Here is a 21,554-nt window from a genome sequence, read left to right on the forward strand (position 1 = left end):
TTGCAACAAATTGTAATTTTTCTAAAGAAAAAAATTCAAATGGAAAATAATGTTTGTATTGTACATGTTGTAATATAGTATGTTCCCATGGGAAGAAAAATTGTTCCTATGTGAAAAAAAATTGTTCCCATGGGAAGAAAAATTGTTCCCATGGGAAGAAGATTTGTTCCCATGGGAAGAAATATTGTTCCCATGGGAAGAAAAATTGTTCCCATGGGAAGAAAATTTGTTCCCATGGGAAGAATTAATTCCCATGGGAACTTTTTGTATTCATCTTTTCCCATGGGAACTTTAAAGTTCCTATGGGAACTCTAAACTTCCCATGGGAAAAGTAATTTTTCCCATGGGAACTTCCAATGTTCCCATGGGAAATTCTAATATTCCCATGGGAATTATCAAATTTCCCATGGGAAATGTACTTTTAATCAGCTGCAGTGACAAGAGTGACAACAGTGACAAGTTGGGACATATGGCATTTTTTTAATTTTTCAATAATCTATCACTGGGCAAATTTTTTTTGGGATATCTTGTAAACCGACAAAGTCAGATTTGCCGATACCGGAATGGCAAATTTGTCCCGCACAGTGTTTATATTTTGTCATAATGAACATATTTAAACCATAAGTAAAAAATCGCGAATTTTCCCTTTAAAACAACAATTTTTCATTATTTCATGCGTGAGGGAATCGGTTCTGATTGAGGACATCGTGAATGCGTGAGGGGACAAGAAATCATAATTTTATATCCCAAGCTATGAGTCGTTGAAAGTTGCCTAAATTTCACAGGCACTTGTCTCAGATTCCCCCCTCCCCTATATATCTTAAGGTGGTACCTAACACTACAGGGAGATAACTCTGTAAAATGAGCTACACGTTTTAATCACGAACTGTATTGTTAAGGAAATATTAAGCTTCTCAATGATCAAAGTAAGTGTTTGTCAAACTACTATATATCTTTTCCAGACCATATGAGTATTCGTACCATACGCGTATGGTCATGGCCATATGGGTATATACTCATATGGTTCGACGTACCGTACGCATATGGTCGGGGTAATTAACACTCTGTTACAGTTTACTTTTAATACTTCTAAACTCTTCATATGGTATATGGTCGTTCATTAAAAAGACGCTATCATATACTAAAGTAGTTAATTTTATTATTATATTGTAATAAAAAGATTAGATAAATAAAAATTAGAAGTTTCACATAGTTAATTTTACTTACTTGTCAAAACTATAATAAACACATGTTATACCGATTGTCCGCATTACCGATGGTCATTACCGATGTGTAATTACGAGTGAATAGCAACATGTCGACTTCCAAAATTCCAAAAAAATCTTAATGAACTGTTACACAAGAAGTCACTAGAAAGTAACATAGTTTATGTAAGTTACAGCAGATTTCAGTCAGTATGTAGCTAATGGTAATATCTTTGGTTAGCTTGCTTGTTAGCTGAACCGTGAAGTCATTGTTAGGTAAAGTAAACTTCCCTCCTTTAATAGTAGACTAGCCCAACAGATAAAAAATCTATCTCTCTGTAGGACTAAGCTACTTTAAAAGGAGGGTAGTTAATATACCTTACCTAACAATGACTTCACGGTTCAGCTAACAAGCAAGCTAACCAAAGATATTACCATTAGCTACCATTAGCTACATACTGACTGAAATCTGCTGTAATTGTCTTGTGAATATTGTGTATTGCAATCATGTTATGATATTTGAGAACTAGAACTTCTTGAAAACACCGTAGACATATCGGAATGGCCCACGACCTCGGTATCACTGTACGCAGCTTCAAACAAAGCTAGCTTTTCACTCGCAAACAACAGATGTAAATGAAAAGGATCGTGCATAACCAAGACTTGCAAATGCAAAAAATCTATGATACCATGTTGAAGTAGATGTCAACCCAAGCCTACATGCAAGAATGTAATAAACGATGAAAACTAACTATGATAAATGGCATCAATATTTAATTTTTACGTAGTATTTGAATTATAAAAATAATACAATGTCATGTAACCATCATTGTTTTTTTAGATAAAGGTTTTGTATCATTGAAACTTTTATAATGTTTTTTTTTTTAAATACCTATATGGTCCAAATACTCATATGGTTCGGCTCGTTAATAACCAAACGAGTATTATACTCATATGGTCTGACCATATGCGTACGGTCGGACCATACGCGTATCGTCGGACCATAAAAGTATACGCATATGGTCATGACCATACGCGTATGGTCCAAATACTCATATGGTCCGGAACATATCCAACCAACTTTTTTTTCTAGAAAGTGATTGGTTCAATTTTTTTGAATTTTTTATATTTTTTCAAAGGGTGAAAGTAAATATTTTGTCAAAATTTTATGAAAATTAAACGAGCCAACTTAATTTTAGTCAAGGTGTTTGGTGCCACCTTAATATATATTGTTATATTAAAGTATATAGGGGGGGAAAATCTGAGAGTGCCTACATGCTAAATTTTGTTAGATTATACATGAAAAAACACATTTGTGTGCTTAAGAAAACTATGAGATAGAATTTTGACATAAATTGTGGGAAGATAGGCTTCACAATGTGTTTTAAGAAAAAGAAAAAAAATAGTGTCAACGATTTTGTTTTTTTACTACCAGTAAAAATTAAAATTTTCCCAATCAGCCCAGTATATATTTTTTACGTAAAGAGTTATCCCCGATTATTTGAAAAAAATATGCTAAAAACACAAAATTTGATGTTTGTTTTATTATTTTGATTTATACAATAAATTACCAAGTTTTCTTTATATAAATAAACAGTCTAACCAATAAATTGCAAATCTGTCTCCAAATTTGCAGATAGGCAAAATTTTAATTTTTACTTGTGACACCAATTGTTTCTTTTTAATTTCTTAGATAAGGACTGGTAGAACGTGGAAATTACCCCTTGAAAATATTTGTCAACGTCCAATTTAAAAAGCTATCGTTACAAACGAATTGCATTAAAATGTGTTTTTTCATGAACATTTTAACCAAATTTATGCATGTTTCAACGACTCATAGCTTGGATATAAAGATAAGAGTTCACGCACCATCATGCATTCACGGTGTCATTAATCAGAACCAATCCCCCTCACGCATGAAATAATGAAAATTTGTTGTTTTAAGATTTATTAACACGTCTATCAACTTCAGACAGCGTACATGCCACTTAAAACGACATGCATACCCATTAACCGAGAAAAAAAATATTGAACTTGTAGGTCTGTTAATAAAACCATTGCAAAATCAAAATGTCACTTTTTTCGCCAATTTATCGTGGGGCAACTGATTTTGTAGGAGTTTCACTCCGTGTACAACTATAAACGATACATGTATCTCTTCTTTAAAGTATTCACCACAGCATAGCATTCTCCGATTTTCAATATTTGATCAGTCGATTTAGAAAGTTGCGATTTAGAAATGTACATACCTTTTGAAGCGGTGACAATTGCTCCACTCATGCACAACCGGAAAATCCTCTCACTTTTTTCATTACAGAGCAAATTGTTCTGCGTGGGTCACGCTTGGTGTCACATTTGAATCGAAGATATGCGACTTGTATTTCAAATCCTATGGTCTCAAAGGAACTTTTATCCTAACAAGGTTTCATTTATTTACTGTAGTGTTACGTGAAAAGAATATCAAAATATTTCCGATGGACAATAATCAAGTGTTCTAGCATATATGTTATACCTTGAATCACTGTCGTTTCCTTCACCACTCACAAATTGACCTGGAAAAAAGTTGCTAATATAGTTAAAATATTCTAAAATTTTATTGAAAAGGTTGCTACTATATACAGATTCATTGTACTGTTATTGTGTACAATGGATATTCCATAAATCTTCGTTTTAATGTATCGTTAGAGTGCTGCCTCATTGGTGTATTACTTTCAAATAATCGTGTAATTTGTCGTTGGGTTGTTGTCGCATTGATCTATACATCGGTTCTTCGTTTTTAAAATGTATTGTTGGATTGCTGTCTCATTAGTTTGTTTTCATTAATCTTTGTTTATTCATTAGAATTGCCATAGAATAGAAAAAAATAGAATAGAATAGAATATTTTTATTTCCCAAATTACAGGGCCCATGAAGGGCATACAATCAGATACAATCGATTGACTTAATTCTATAATTTAATAAATTAAAGATCTTGGTAGAACCGGTCACTTGAAGTATGTAAAATACACTTACCAACTAATTCATAGCAAATTAAAACAAGCACGATTTTAGATCCCACTATTGCATACATTGCAGATAAATGATCCAAAATCTATTAATTTTAATAAATACATGACTGCATTATTAGCAATTTACTGTGCATAGCGTGTCCATAGACAAAAGAATCAGCCATTATACAAATGTATACACTATTAAATTATGTTTTATTGTTTAAGTACACATGTATAACCTTTCATTTTGATTAATAATACTTTCAGTATTTCAAATGAACAGTGTCTGATTGGTTGTCAGTGGTAAACAATGATATTTTAGTCCTCATGTGCATTATATACAATAAAAGATTACAACTGGGCGTTAAATGTAATTGCTTACTTGATTACTTTGAGTATACGTTATAAAATAAAATTGAGAATGGAAATGGGGAATGTGCCAAAGAGACAACAACCTGACCATAGAAAAAAAACAACAGCAGAAGGTCACCAACAGGTCTTCAATGTAGCGAGAAATTCCCGCACCCGGAGTCGTCTTTCAACTGGCCCCTAAACAAATATATACTAGTTCAGTGATAATGAACGCCATACTAATTTCCAAATTGTACACAAGAAACTAAAATTAAAATAATACAAGACTAACAAAGGCCAGAGGCTTCTGACTTGGGACAGGCGCAAAAATGCGACGGGGTTAAACATGTTTGTGAGATCTCAGCCCTCCCCCTATACCTCTAGCCAATGTAGAAAAGTAAACGCATAACAATACGTACATTAAAATTCAGTTCAAGAGAAGTCCGAGTCTGATGTCAGAAGATGAAACCAAAGAAAATAAACAAAATGACAATAATACATAAATAACAACAGACTACTAGCAGTTAACTGACATGCCAGCTCCAGACTTCAATTAAACTGACTGAAAGATTATGATTTCATCATATGAACATCAGGCACAATCCTTCCCGTTAGGGGTTTAGTATCATACCATCATGACATATATGAGAAGAACATAACCCGTGTCATGCCAACAACTGAATAAATGTGTTTAGTTCCGATGCAAAGACCCTATAAGTGAATCAATATTAACGCCAAAATATGCAATCTTTAATGACCTGACAACAGTATCGTAACTATATCCCTTCTTAATAAGTCTATTTCATTCCAAATGCTTTTTGGGGCTGTTCAAAACAAATTACATTTATACGACTTGATCATGCAACTGCAGTGTACTAAGTATATCACTGGATTTGATGCTGAATTCTGTATTTATTTTTAAAAGTACTTATATCTGCCTTGATAGCTGGATCCATTTTGAACTGCATAATTTGTATATTCTGCAACGTTTACGTAAACAGATCTGAGGGTCATTTGTACTTTTGCAATCTTTTCTTATTATACAATGTATAACTCAGCAATTGTTAAGTTAGAATAAACTCATTCATAATTTGTCATTGTGGTAAAAAATAATCGTTTCATTGCCGTTTATTTTGAATAGCTTAATACGTACCAAAAGGTAACATATTTTTCTACCAAAAGTCCTACCTCCTGTCGCTAACTAGATTTTGGTATTGCACGACAAAATGTATTTTCTAGATTGCTTATGACGTCTTAACCTAAATCTGTTGAGGTTTACTGGTTTGTGTTTTAGTCTGAAAGGTTTTTTTTAATTGGCTTTCAGTAACTTTAAAAAATGAACACTATATATATCAGATCGATACGTTATAATTTGAAAAGAAAAACCAAAGATATGCATGATCCATGACACAAAATCAGTACATTTACAACTAAAATCACACAAAAAGCAAAAGAACAGTGCTATTATTGTTGTTTTTCATCTCAAAGTCACAGTACCCTCACCACGTAGCAAAAGTAACTCTCACTTCATTGTTGTTTATGTTTTTCTTCTATTTATTGTGTATTATGCATACCAATCTGACGAGTCATGCTCGAGCACATTTTTTAAAAGTGTGTTCTTATTCTATGTTGTCACACCATTGTCCACGTAGTTAATGAAATTTTGAGCGCTTACAAACCTGTTTAACCTTTCCACGTTCTTCATGTGTATGTCCAATACAATTAGCATGTACTCGATTTGTTTTCTTTGTCTTATATAACCGATTGTTTTTCGTTTATTGTAATATATAAGTTGCACGTTAGTTTTCTGTAAATCTCTTGTACCTTACTTCTAGAAAAAGGTGTTTCTTTTACTCATTGATAAACCTTGTGGTTCCACGTAATTCATCATCCATAATTGTCTCATTGTCATCATACCAAATAACTTAATTTTCATAGATCCTGATCAGCTGGTTTTTGGCTGTTTTAACTATTATGTCTGTTTGTTTTGTTGCATCGTTGTCAATATAATGGAATTTGATGCGACTGTCATACAAGTGAGAGGTTCAACTGGCTATAAAACTAGGTTTAATCCACCATTTTCTACCTAAGAACATGCCTGTTCTAAGTCAGGTATATGACAGTTGTTATCCATTCATTTGATGTGTTTGAGATTTTAATTTTGTCATTTGCTTAGGGACTTTCCGTTTTGAATCAGATTCCTTGGTGTTCAGTATTTATATGATTTTACTTTCAACAATGCTAATATCTGTTCTTATTCTTCAGTTGTGTAAAACGTTTTAAAATTTATAATCTATATTTTGTAAATGGGGATTATTATAGTTTCTTGTTTCAAAAAGATTTTTCTTAACAAAAAATTACATGTATTTTCTAAGGGGAGCAGTTTTTAAGTATTAGAAAGGAGTTTAACAATAATTGCAGTAAGCACTTTCCCTATTCCTTAACTTTGACATCACTGAATGATACGAATCACTGAATTTACACCATGACAGGTACCACATGGGAAGTAGGATCTGATTAACCTCTTCCGCACCTGCGATCCCCCTCGTTTTTATGGGGTTCGTATTACTTTAGTTTTTCTATGTAGTGTTTTTTAGACTTTTTTTTACTTTTCGGGGTTTTTTTTACGATGGCATTGTCGCATTACCTCCGACTTATGTATTTTGAAAGTGCATTTTGTATCTTCTCTTTCTTTCTATAACAACAGTTTGGTCGGCTAAATCTTCTCGACAAATTATTGCCCCATGAAAAATTAGCTGACCCTGTATATTCCTATTTAGTGTAAACTGTCTCGTTGTATCTGCAGCGTTGATGGTATAGGCTTTTCTTGATATGAACACTATTGTTCAAAATCGGAGATTGTCAAAAATTTGACGATCAAATGATATAAAAGATAAATTGAAATAACGATTTAATGACATTTGACGTTTGTTCTACAAGAAAGTGATATGAATTTACTAAATAATGAGATATTTTATTTATCAATAAAGTACAGAAATTACGATTCATGTGTAATTTCTAAATAACCACCAAATTTAAAAAAAAAATGGTTGTCACATTGAAGTATTGAAATGAATAAAAGTACAATGATCTCTTCTGAAAATAATGTCACACAGTGTAGAAATCGTATTACGTAGCATTTTTATGATTTTATTCAAAACACAACGGGTGTTGTATCAGACCTGATTAAAATGTTTGTGAATCCAAATACGGACTCTCCTTAGATTTGCAGGTTCACGTTGGTGTTGAGATGTATCTTCGATACTGCCGTCTGTAGATTCGTGTAGATCTAGCCCACAACAGTTAGTTTCACAGAAGGTCTGGATAACGACTCCCAATAAGACAACTATAAGAAGACACCCGAGACATGTGCCAATAATAACACCATCTAACCTAAAAAAAAATAAAGAATTTCCCTTATTGTATCATGTAGGCTAAAAGGGATCCTTATTGCGTGAACCCCTGAGGGTTCACGCATATTTATTAGTTAAAAATATGGTCTATGGAGGAATATTCGGAAACGTTCTTTTTGTTCATTAGGAACATTTTTTCTTCTTATCTGTATTAGCATCCTGCAATTAAGAGCACCTCCATACAGGGTATTTAATATATTTAAAACATGGCAATAAAGAACTTTACACTGATTGCTTACTCACTTATATGCTATATGATAATAAAATATATAGTTGAAAATCTATATAGAAAAAAAAACGAAATAGCTATCCATACGTATAATTTTTAAAGAGTAATAATGATTCAAAACATGGTCACATGTACCTCAGTCTTCCAAACATTCATAAAACGCATTTAGAAATAATTTATGAGGCATTGCGAACTGGTCAACTAGTTTGATAAAATGTACATTAATTAATGTTCCTTACGACCGATCATTAATAGGTGTTACTCTCCCACGAGAACAGAGAATTTCCCACGAGAACAGAGAATTTTTTGGAATTAAGAGTTTATTAAGAATTCTAGAAATGGAAAGGTTTAGATCATTGGATGTTACTGTAGAATTGTCATTAGTTTTGTTCTGAAAAAAAAAGCTTTCCTTTAGCCACATACTTTTTTGTGACCATGTATGTATGGTAACACCCCTGTGATCATGTATGTATGGTCACACCACTGTTATCATGTATGTATGGTTAAACCCGTGATCATGTATGTATGGTCACAACACTAAAGCACTGTGGTTTTCAAACTTGTTTATGTAATGGTCAATGTGCTGTTACCATTCCAGAAAAGTTAAATTATTGTTGTCATTCTATAATTATCAATGTTTTGTTACCATTCTGGAATAGTCAATCTAAGGATACTTTTGAAAGGTCAATTAAATGATAATTAACACTACATGGACCATTCTGGAATGGTAACACTTTCCAGAATGGTCAATGAAGTGTTACCATTCCAGAATGGTCGATGAAGTGTTACCATTCCAGAATGGTCAATGTAGTGTTACCATTCCAGAATGGTCGATGTAGTGTTACCATTCCAGAATGGTCAATGTAGTGTTACCATTCCAGAATGGTCAATGTAGTGTTACCATTCCAGAATGGTCAATGTAGTGTTACCATTCCAGAATGGTCAATGTAGTGTTACCATTCCAGAATGGTCAATGAAGTGTTACCATTCCAGAATGGTCAATGTAGTTACCATTCCAGAATGGTAGATGTAGTGTTACCATTCCAAAAGAGTTGATGAAGTGTTACCATTCCAGAATGTTACCATTCCAGAATGGTCAATGTAGTGTTACCATTCCAGAATGGTCAATGTAGTGTTAGACTACTATAGTGCTACCATTTAATCGATCATTTCAAAAGTATCCTTAAATATCCGGACGCATTCTTTTTCGTTTTTATCCCAAAATAACCCAAACTGAATGATCATAAGAATGGATGACAAATGCGACTATACATGTTACCTATAGGACACAGAGGCATGATGATTAATTTAATGTGGAAGGAGGAGAAGCGTCGTTTAATAGTATAGATTGTTTATATCTTTCACGTAAATGATATTCTAGTAAAGTTTCTATTTTGTTTTGTAACGTTCTCCTCATATCGTATGCATGTAACACAAGTACACGAGATGTACAAGAGAGTATTTTATTACGCTATAAGTTTATGATTTTATAATCTACGGTTTATTTGCCACGGTAGAATTGCGTACATCACTATTTGATTATTGTCATGAATAGTCTATATTTTATAAATGACTCCTTATTAAGTAAAAGACGGAAAAGTGTTTCCATTTATATAAAGTAATAGTATTGTATCGTATAGTTTTTATAAAGTACAAATATGAATGAGTAAAGAATATTTGTTACATTGTATATTTTTATAATTAGAGTCCGAGTATCTATGTTCGTATTTTGGTTTCATGTAATGTAATTATATAGGACACATGATTGTTTGATGTGTATATGATGTGCCATTAACTTTATCAGTACAACTCACTCCACAAGTGGTAAGAGTATATTTGTTTATAGTTTAGCATTGTTTATATTGTATGGTAAACATGAGTTACCTCCCGTTAGTTTGGAGATTTTAATAAATCAATAATATTGACATCATAAGTCTTTATAATATGATTATTATATTTGCAACGTTATGATTGTTGTATGATATTATGTAGTTAATTATTATACGTATTATATATTTTTAATGAAGTCATTATTAAGGTTTATGTACCCTTCTGTAGCCATTTTTGTACGAATTTTTCAAACCTCAATTGTATCAAAACTAAAGATATAATAAATAATAGAGATAGGCCATTTAGTACATGTTCCAAGGGGAAACTTGATGTAAAGCATTTTTTTACTGTTTTATTGCATTTGATAGAAAAATGAATATTAATAAAACTGCCACTATTTGTGTTTTAAATACATTTTCATTACATTTTAAATAATAATTTTGTAATAAATGAAAAACAAACCTTTCAAAATACTTTCATAGGCTTCAAAACAATCCAGAGTTTCTACATCAGGTATGTATTTATGCATACACGTGATGTACCAACTTTGGTGACCGTTACCACGGAAACGAGTCTGGTGACATACTATTTTTAACCCAAATTTTATAGAGGCCATTGCAAATTTTAAGAAAAATTCAATGGTGAAAAAAAATTGCTTTATCTGTAGGGATCCACCTTAATCCCGCTGCAAATGTTTGCACCTGTCCTTAGTCAGGAATCTGATGTACAGTAGTTGTCGTCTGTTTATGTAGTTCATACGTGTTTCTTGTTTCTCGTTTTTATATAGACCGTTAGTTTTCCCATTAGAATGGTTTTATACTAGTATTTTTTTGGGCCCTTTATAGCTTGCTGTTCGGTGTGAGCCAAGGCTCTGTGTTAAAATGCCGTACCTTGACCTATAATGGTTTACTTTTATAAATTATTACTTGGATGGAGAGTTGTCTCATTGGCACTCATACCACATCTGCCTATATATATCTAATATGGGTGTTTTTTTTCACAGAAAAGTAAATAAAATGGCTGTTGGACTTAGGTGAAATATTACCTCTACCAATAAGAACCCTATAGAAGTGTCATCCATTGGTAGTATTTTGACCTTTCACGTTGGTAAAAATTAATATCGAAATAAAAACATTAATTATCTCCTCACTTTATATTTAACACCACTCTCAATATACCCAAATTGTCCTGATTTACAATAAAAAGAAAATATTATCCTCCACACAGATGATAATGAAAACACTGAGGTATAATTTACAATTCAGTTGAAATAAGATTTGCATAAAAAAAAAGTTCTAAGGTTCACGTATTGACTTTTTTTTTTCTAAAAAAGCAACTTGTTTTGATTTATATATATAAATGTATACACTTTATGAAGTTATGAAGGCATACTCATTGAGAACTATAGTAAAGTGTATAAGTATATATGTTATACCTTGACGAACTGTCATTTCCTTCACCACTCACAAATTGACCTGAAAAAAAGTTGCTAATATAGTTTAAATATTCTAAAATATTATTGAAAATGTTGCTTCTTTGTATTGTTTATTGTGTACAATGGAAATTCCATAAATCTTCGTTGAATTGTCGTTAGGGCGCTGCCTCATTGGTGTATTACTTTCAAATAATCGTGTAATTTGTCGTTGGGTTGTTGTTTCATTGATCTATACATCGGTTCTTCGTTTTTAAAATGTGTCGTTGGATTGCTGTCTCATTAAAATTTGTCATTGGTTTGTTGTCATTTTGTCACATACCCCAGATCTATGTTTATTCATCAGAATTGCCATAAAAAAAAAATAGAATAGAATAGAATATTTTTATTTCCCAAATTACAGGGCCCATGAAGGGCATACAATCAGATACAATTAATTGACATAATTATATATAACATGATTCAATAAATTAAATATCTTGGTAGAACCGGTGACTTGAATTATGTAAAATACACTTACCAACTAGTTCATAGCAAATTAAAACAAGCACGATTTTAGATCCAACTATTGTATACATTGCAGATAAATGATCCAAAATATATTAATCTTAATAAATACATGATTGCATTATTAGCAATTCACTGTGCATTGCGTGTCCATATAGACAAAAGAATCAGCCATTTTACAAATTTATACACTATTAAATTAAGTTATATTGTTTAAGTACACATGTATAACCTTTCATTTTGATTAATAATACTTTCAGTATTTCAAATGAACAGTCACAGATTGGTTGTCAATGAAAAACAATGATATTAACATGTAGTCTTCATATGCATCATATACTATAAATATTTGCAACTGGATGTTAAGGAAACAACACTTAAGCAATCAAAATTATGTAAAATTTAGTTGCTTATATACTTGATTAATTTATGTATACGTTGTTCATCACAAATACTATATGGGCTGTATAAAAAATATTCCTTGTCAGATTTTGTAACTGTTTTAGTCAAACAGTACATTTGACACACACAGTTTTCAAACATAAGACTTGATCATACAACTGCAGTGTACTAAGTATATCACTGGATTTTATGCAGAATGGTGTATTTACTGAGGACTTATCATATATGCCATGATAGTTGGATCCATTTTGAACTACATAATTTGTATATTTTGCAACGTTTACGAAACAGAGGGTCATTTGTAATTTTGAAATCTGTATAACTCAGCAATTATTGAGTTAGAATAAACTCATTCATAATTTGACATTGTGGTAAGAATTTTTGTTCGTTTCTTTGCCGTTTATTTTGATAAGCTTTATATGTACCAAATGGTAACATATTTTTCTACCAAAAGTCCTTACTCCTGGTACCTCCTGTCGCTAAAAACTATCAGATCGATACGTTATGATTTGAATAGAAAAAAAACAAGGATATAGGGTATGTATGATCCATGACATAAAATCTAACTAAAACTCCCAAAAAGCAAAGGAACAGTGCTATTATTGTGTTTTTTTAACGTGTGTTCTTTTTCTTTGTTGTTACACTATTGTCCACTTGGTTAATGAAATTTTGAGCGCTTACAAGCCGGTTTTACCCTTCCACGTTCTTTATGTGCTTGTCCAATACCACGATCATGTAATCGGTTTTTTTTTTGTCTGATATAACTGTTTTTAATTTATTGTAATATTAGGAGCCTGTCCATGAGAAAACCATGCAAAACAGTTCGGGAGCAACATCTGCCAATCTTTATGAAATCTTGTTTGTAGGTTAACCTTACCATATATATTGTAAATAAATAATAACTTTTAATCTGATTTATATATCTTGGCGCCCCCGCCACCTTCAATTTATTGATTTTCAGATGAAAAAATATAGAAGATACACAAAACAAGCATATTTTGAAACAATATTTAATCTAATATTAAAGATATTTTCAACAAAAGTGGCATCATATGTAAAACATAATACAAGGACCTTTTCATAGCCATATCTGCATTAAAAAAAAATAATTGAAGTTAACCAAGGGCAGATAACTCTAAAAATTTGGCAATTTTCCAAATTTCCTTTTTTCTCAAAAATGCTATAGTTCACATGGTTGTATATACCAAAATAACACTTTTATTTCTTTTGTATTGCTTTTTTCACACTCATTTAAGTCTTACTGATTATAATATACCTTTTGCTTTGCATTTGAATATCTACAAAAATATTTGCAATCAAAGCGGTACCCCCCTTTTTTTTTAAACTGAAAAATTCTGAAAATGAAGCAAATACTGACAATTCAATTAACACGATAAAGGTGACAGTAACTTATTCAAAATGAGCACTGAAAGTGAGTTTTTACTCAGAGTATAAGAGAGACACATAAAATTAAATAATTCTTTTAAAATATCCTGGTGGTAAGGACATGTAAACATCATTGTGTTTTCCATTGGCAAACAAATTTGAGCTTCAGGAAGTTCACGACTCAGTTTCAAATTAACATGCTTTTCATAACACTATCATACATTGATTGAGGATTAAAAAAAGAACCAAAAGAGCGAAAAAATATATAGGTCCGTATGCAGATTTCCAGATATTAGCCATTGAAACTGTTGACCGGAAAATGTTCTCTCTTGATTTTCCATAGCTTTATCATTGACATGTTAAAGTTCTCAAAAACTAATAAAAAAAATAACGAAGATTTCATAAGACTTTAATGGATGGCTTATAATTGTACAAGTAAATATTAATAAACAGAAAAATTGGTAAAAATGTTTTAAGGCATTCAAATGGATAAAACCAGAGGATTTCGAAAATATGACAGAAATTCCAAAACATGTACAATATGAATTGTTCGAAAACAGGGAAAAAAACCTTTTAATAAATATTCCTCATAACTTGGACACTTAAAATCTAAATTTATGAAAATTTAAAGGGAAATCCCATCAATAGATATAAACAATTTACCAAAAATTAATTATATCTGCTAAAAGCCTTTTTGATTTTTCCTCCAAAAACTGTCCCATTTTATTTAAATGAGTCCCCAAAGCTCTAAATAAAAATCACAAATTTATGAAAATCAAAACGGGAGCTCAGTTTAATGTAAATTGGTTAAAGCACTTTAGCACTTTTGACATGTTTGAGTTATTGTGACATGTTAATGATGGACAGACAGACGAAATGACAGACTGACAGATATATACTATAATACATCTCGTAAATGTCCATATAAAGAACAATACATCATCACGCGATTCTTTACATCTATAAAAGCATATGGTGAATAATAATACCCTAGGTATATATACATCAACACCTTACACTCATTCCTTACACCAAATATAGTAGACCTATTGCCGCGATGATACAGTATAAGAAAAACAGACCAACACACGAAACTTAACTATAACCACTGAACCATGAAAATGAGGTCAAGGTCAGATGACAAATACCAGCTAGACATGAACACCTTACAATCATTCCATACAACAAATATAGTAGTCCTATTGAAACTTGATGAGTTTAACAGGCACACTATGTGAATTCCATTTTTGCTTTATCATGCACATTGGTCTTTTGGTGTTGTCCCTAGAAACTTGAATTTATACATTTTGCTTTGAGACCAAAATATTGTCAAAAAATTATTAAAACAAAACTTGCATTTTCATATTAAGAAAGGGTCTTCGGAACACACAGAAAGCATGATTTTGCATCATTTGTTCTATAGCTTCTTTGACCTTTATATAGTGGCTCAAAAACCCTTTCACAAAAATTTATATATGTTTGCCGAGACTTTTAAAACAGTCTAGCTACAACCAAACTTTAATACTATGAATGTATGCAATACATGTAGATATGCAGTTGGGAAAAATTCTATGTTTTTCGATTATCATAAATATAGTTGTGAAAATGAATAATCAGTCCCTTGCTTTAATGAAAATGAAAAATCTTGCTTCAATATTGCAGAAAATGAGTAATTTGTTCTCTTAGTTTACAAAAATAAATAACCGATCAAAAACAATTCCTCCAGCCCCCCGTCCCCCCCCCCCCCCCCCCCCCCCCCCGAATATCAAGATGTGGTATGAGTGCCAACGAGACAACTCTCCATCAAAGTATCAATTTAAAAAGTAAACCATTATCGGTTAAGGTACGGCCTTCAACACGAAGCCTTGTCTCACACCGAACAGCAAGCTATAAAGGGCCCCAAAAAATGCTAGTGTAAAACCATTCAAACGGGAAACCCAACGGTCTAATCTATATGAAAATATAAAAACGAGAATCGAGAAACACTTATGAACCACATAAACAGACGACAAAAACTCGACATCAGATTGTTTGTTTTGTTCACGCATCGTTGTTAATATAATGAAATTTGATGCGAGTTGTCATACAAGTGAGAGGTTTAGCTAGCTATAAAACCAGGTACAATCCACCATGTTCTACCCAAGAGAATGTATGTTCCAAGTCAGGAATATGACAGTTTTTATCCATTCATTTGTTGTGTAAGAGATTTTGATTTTGCCATTTGATTAGTGACTTTCCGGTTTGAATCAGATTCCTCGGACTTCAGTAATTTTATGATTTTACTTTTAATAATGCTAATTTTCTTTTCATATTCGTCAGTTGTGTAAAACGTTTTTAAAATTTATAATCTATATTTTGTAAATAGGGATTATCATAGTAGCTCGTTACAAAAGATGTTTTTAAACCAAAAAAATACAGATATTTTCTTAGGGGAGCAGTTTTTTTAAAGTAGTAGAAAGGAGTTTAACAATAATTGCAGTAAGCACTTTCCCTATTCCTTGATTTTTAACATCACCCTCGTTTTTTTATAGGGCTAGTATAACAAAGTTTTATTTTTTCTATATAGTGTTTTGTAGACTCTTTTTTTACTTTTCGTTTGTTTTTACTTTTCAGGGTTATTTTGCAAAGGCTTTATCTCCGACTTATGTATCTTGAAATTCCATTTTGTATCTTTTCTTTCTTTCTTTAACAACAGTTTCAACTTTGGTCGACTTTACTCTTCTCGACAAATGATCGCCCCATGAAAAAAATAACTGACCCTGTATATTCCTATTTAGTGTAAACTGTCTCGTTGCATCTGCCGCGTTGATGGTATAGTCTTTTCGTGATATGAACACTGTTTTTCTAAATCGGAGATTGTCAACAAATTTAATGATCAAATGATATAACTGATGTGAATTGAAATAACGATTTAAGGACTGGCGTTTGTTCTACAAGAAAGTGACATGAATTTTGCTGAATTTATTTGATATCACATTTTTTTAATAACGTACACATGTGTAAGATCTAAATGATCACCCAAAAACAAATAGTTGTCACATTGAAGTATTGAAATGAATTAAAGTACAATGAGCTCTTCTGAAAATAATGTCACATAGTGTAGAAATCGTATTACGTAGCATTTTTATATTTTATTCAAAACACAACCGGTTTTGTGTCAGACCTGATTTAAATGTTTGTGAATCCAAAGACGGATTCTCGTTAGATATGGTTTATCTTCAGCTTCACGTTGGTGCTGAGATGTATCATCGATACTGTCGTCTGTAGCTTCGTGTAGATCTAGTCTGCAACAGTTAGTTTCACAGAAGGTCTGGATAATGACTCCTAATAAGATAACCATAAGAAGACATCCGAGACCTGTACCAATAATAACACCAACTAACCTAAAAAAAATAAAGAATTTCCCTTATTGTATCATGTAGGCTAAAAGGGATCCTTATTTTAATTTATATACATAAATTATAGACATTATATGAATAGGCTGACGCCACCACAATGGTTTAAGTTTAATTAAAGAATCTTAGTGAGCGCGCTCACATACCCCACGTCCCCACATTGCCATTGTAGAAATTAAATAAGTGTAAGAAAAAAAATTGTATAAGAAAAAAATGAATCATAATTTCCTGTCAATATGCACATCTACATAGTATGTCCTTATTAGCTACAAAATTTCATGAAATTCTGTTGTGTTGTTTCAGAGTTGAGACGACAAACTGTTGCAGAAGAAGTACATTGAAGTAAATAAGTTCAAAGGGGCTTAACTCCTAGAAAAAAAAATGAATCGTAATTTCCTGTCAATATGCACATCTACGTGGTATGTCATTATTATCTTCAAAATTTCATGAAATTCTCTTGTGTGGTTTCAGAGGAATTCAGATGACAAACTGTTGCAGTAAAACATTTAAGTAAATAAGTTCAAAGGGGCGTAACTCCTAGAAAAAATGAATCTTAATTTCCTGTCAATATGCACATTTACATAGTATTTCCTTATTAGCTACAAAATTTCATGAAATTTTATTGTGTGGTTTCAGAGGAGTTGAGATGACAAACTGTTGCAGAAGAAGTACATTGAAGAAAATAAGTTCAAAGGGGCTTAACTCCTAGGAAATAATTGAATCGTAATTTCCTGTCAATATGCACATCTACGTAGTATGTCCTTATTATCTACAAAATTTCATGAAATTCTGTTGTGTGATTTCAGAGAAGTTGAGATGACAAACTGTTGCAGTAAAACATTAAAGTAAATATTAAGTTCAAAGGGGCGTAACTCCTAGAAAAAAAATGAATCGTAATTTCCTGTCGATATGCACATCTACATAGTATGTCCTTATTATCTAAAAAGGTTTCATGAAATTCTGTTGTGTGGTTTCAGAGAAATTGAGATGACAAACTGTTGCAGTAAAACATTAAAGTAAATAAGTTCAAAGGGGCGTAACTCCTAGAAAAAAAATTAATCGTAATTTCCTGTCGATATGCACATCTACATAGTATGTCCTTATTATCTAAAAAGATTTCATGAAATTCAGTTGTGTAGTTTTGGAGGAGTTGCGATGACAAACTGTTGCAGTAGTACATTGAAGCAAATAAGTTCAAAGGGGCGTAACTCCTAGAAAAAATTTGGATCGTAATTACCTGTCGATATGCACAACTACATAGTATTTCCTTATTAGCTAAAAAGGTTTCTTGAAATTCTGTTGGCTGTGTGGTTTGAAAGGAGTTGCGATGACAAGAAACAGGACTGACGCAAGGACGGACGGGTCAAACACATTATACCCTCCGCAACTTTGTTGCGTGGGGTATAATAACATTTTTTTTCTAAACTGAAAATGACGTACGACGAAATGTAACGATTATTTTATGAATTTTCAGTTGCACTCAAAAGACTGAGGATCGCTTGAAAATGTATTTGTAATGAACCATCCAGTCCACAGGTGTTTGGGGCATGGACTGATGCAGGATCTTTTTATCTTTATAGAAACTATTGTTACTGGTAATTTCATGTGGATATTAAAGAGCAGATAAGTTTAGACATCAATAAATATTTTATTTATAAAATAAACACCCAAAAAAAGGGGAAAAGAAAAAAGGGGGATATCATATGCCCCAATGACCTGGTGTCCAACACCTCAACAAACAAATAGTGAAAGAAGGAAAATATTCTAATTACTTTAATGCTGGCACCTGTTTGTTTATTTCATTCGCTACGGCACTGCGCAGTGGTACGGGAAAGAACTTTGACGAGGGTCGTTCTTATTACCCAAAAATTAGAAATTTCCTTTCAAACGCGGAGAGACAAAAGAATAATTTGTGAACGTTAGTTTCTGGTTTGTACCTCTCAAAAATCGTTGGTTTTGATTGTAGGAAGAATAAACAGGGTCAGATTTTAGTCCAGATAATTCAGTTCAGTTTTTAAAACCAGACAGAAATGAATTATTTTTAAACCCCTTTTAGTTTTACCTTATTTGCTCGCCCATGTCGACAGTTAAAGGGAGGTAAGTCACTGTGAGGGGCTTGTCAAATTAAGTATATCAAATTTCAGACTTTTTCAATAATTCTGATTTTTTTAATAAATACTTTATAACACAGCTTAAGATCACATAAACTAATAATCATAAAGGATAATTTTATAAACGTAAAGCATTATCTATTTTTTCCCGTTGTAAACGTAAGCATTATTCAATTTTTATAAATGTTAATAATAATAATAGATGTTGGACTTTCTTTGAGATATTATTCTGTCTGGAAGACACAAATGATGCCCCCGCAGATGCAAAGTGTTATTCATAAAATACACAAAGTTGAACAGGAGGAGTTATCCGGAAAGCCTGTGCATATATTAAACCTTAACGTATAGCTCGAACGGACGCCTATTACGGGTAACTTTTTTTCAATCTGTTCATGTCCGTTAGAGGTCCGTTCTTATCCGTTAGAAGTCCGTCCATATCCGTTGCTTGTCCGTTAAGCGTACGTTTTTCCGTCGACGTCCGTTCTGTCCGGTGGAAAATTTTAAGCATGTTCAAATCTTTGAACGGACGTCCAACGGATGAAATGTCCGTTGAACAACCGGTATTTTTTACCCCACTGAATAAAGGTTTGACAACTCGCCTCACTTATAAAAAGATCTTGCTTCCTTTATTAAAGTATGTCAAATTACTATTAATTCGTATCCAGTCGTCCTGCTGTAGTGGTACACCAGGACGACTGGATACGAATATGCTAAAGGTCTTGAGCTCGAATCCCAGCATATACACTGGATTTTTTCTACGTGAATTTTGATAGATAGTCTTTTCCGTATAATTAATTACTAGAACACACCCGCGAAATCGCTGGCATCATATATTTAATTACAGGTTGTGAACTGTTGTAGGATGTTTTTTTGAAAAAAGATATTGTGTATGGAGAATTTCATAAAATGTATCAAAACCCCTCTCCCTTTTTCAAAAGTCCGATATTTCTTTCCTTACTGTTATATTCAATTATTTTCGTGTTTCTGGCCTCAGACCACAATTATTTTTCTCCATTACTACAATGCATCTTTTGGTAAAAGTCAAATTAAATTAAAAATTTGCACCGCTTCAAACATGAAATAAATGTAACTGCTTATATATATGTAGACCATTATTAGTCTAATAAAATATGCTTCTAAGACAATTCATCAGTGTAATTTTCTTTTGAAAGCCTTATTTACATGCCAATGGTTGAATTTGGCGTCCGTGTACTATGGACACTTTCAAAAATAATTTTTTATGCCCGTTTATGGGCATTATGTTTTCTAGTCTGTGCACCCATGCGTTCGTTCGTTCTTTCGTCCGCCCGTCTGTCCCGCTTCAGGTTAAAGTTTTTGGTCAAGGTAGTTGATGAAGTTGAAGTCCAATCAACCAGAATGCCGATGTGGCATCCGTGTACTATAGACACATTCTTGTTTTCACGTGTTTTACTTATTTTGATATATATATATGTGAAACTGGTAGTAAACATTTAAAAAAAAACAGTATACAGAATACAGAGAGTCTCTATATATTAAAGTAGTATAATCGTAGTTTACATGTAGATAAACGCTTAAAATAATTGTCCTCTCTAAGGAGGAATAATAGTTGTGATTCTTGCGATCTAAACACCATGATATGGAGAACGCTCTGATTGGCTTATTTATTTTTCATTTTTGTTTTCTATCATATTACGATTGGTTGTACTTGTGCATGTTTCAAACCGGAAGTCTTGTCTATGACTTAAAGTCAGTCTGATGACGGAATCAATATCCGGACTCCTTTTTGTCGTTTTTCTCCAAAAATAACTCAATCTGAATAATCATAAGAATGGATGACAAATGCGACTATGCATGTTACCCATAGAACACAGATGCATGATGATTAATTTAACGTGGAAGGAAGAGAAGCGACACACAAAATGAGTTCTTCTCGTTTAATAGTATAGATAAGATTTATAGTGGATTTGACATTCCCGCCAAAATGTTACAGAACAAATGAAAGCATGCATAACAAAGAAACTCAAACTGTGGTGATCTGGTAGGGGTGATCCGGCTCAGATCACCCCTGTTAGAACAAAGGAGCTTGGATGTAATGTCTGTGTTTGTAATGCGTTTAGTTTACATAATAGTGTATTAGAATCGATTACTTTAGATAATGATCGTTGACACAAGGTGTTATTGATATCTGTAGAATTGCATATTGAACAGTTACCGGATATAGACTGTGGTATAAATGCTTATGATTTGTAGTAAAACATACTTTATTAATTATGGTATATTTCGACCTGGATAATTTATATTTCATTTATTAATATGGAGAT

The 21,554-nt window shown here is 32.3% G+C and overlaps 1 protein-coding gene and 2 long non-coding RNA genes across 4 annotated transcripts in view; all 3 read right to left on the reverse strand.

Annotated features, from left to right (window-relative positions):
• The window catches only part of LOC139527400 (uncharacterized), a 37,335-nt gene extending 32,969 nt beyond the window's left edge, over window positions 1-4,366 (reverse strand). For both annotated transcript variants that reach the window (XM_071322822.1, XM_071322815.1), the window contains exons 1-2: window positions 4,218-4,366; window positions 3,718-3,757 (exon numbers count right to left, since the gene is read on the reverse strand). In XM_071322822.1, the coding sequence (XP_071178923.1) occupies window positions 3,718-3,757; window positions 4,218-4,275 (98 nt within the window). In that variant the 5' untranslated portion in view covers window positions 4,276-4,366. The remainder of the gene's footprint in view (window positions 1-3,717; window positions 3,758-4,217) is intronic.
• A 3,074-nt stretch (window positions 4,367-7,440) lies between these two features.
• Window positions 7,441-12,189, reverse strand: LOC139527413 (uncharacterized). The gene is made up of 3 exons (XR_011665357.1): window positions 11,971-12,189; window positions 11,454-11,493; window positions 7,441-7,939 (listed from the first exon to the last, which is right to left on the reverse strand). It is a non-coding gene; the product is annotated as an uncharacterized lncRNA (long non-coding RNA).
• Window positions 12,190-16,691: 4,502 nt separating this feature from the next.
• On the reverse strand, window positions 16,692-19,253 carry LOC139527412 (uncharacterized). Its single transcript, XR_011665356.1, has 2 exons — window positions 19,203-19,253; window positions 16,692-17,128 (listed from the first exon to the last, which is right to left on the reverse strand). It is a non-coding gene; the product is annotated as an uncharacterized lncRNA (long non-coding RNA).
• Window positions 19,254-21,554: the final 2,301 nt, after the last annotated feature.

This window comes from Mytilus edulis, chromosome 1 (assembly GCF_963676685.1).
Source record: "Mytilus edulis chromosome 1, xbMytEdul2.2, whole genome shotgun sequence".
NCBI classification, from domain to species: domain Eukaryota; kingdom Metazoa; phylum Mollusca; class Bivalvia; order Mytilida; family Mytilidae; genus Mytilus; species Mytilus edulis.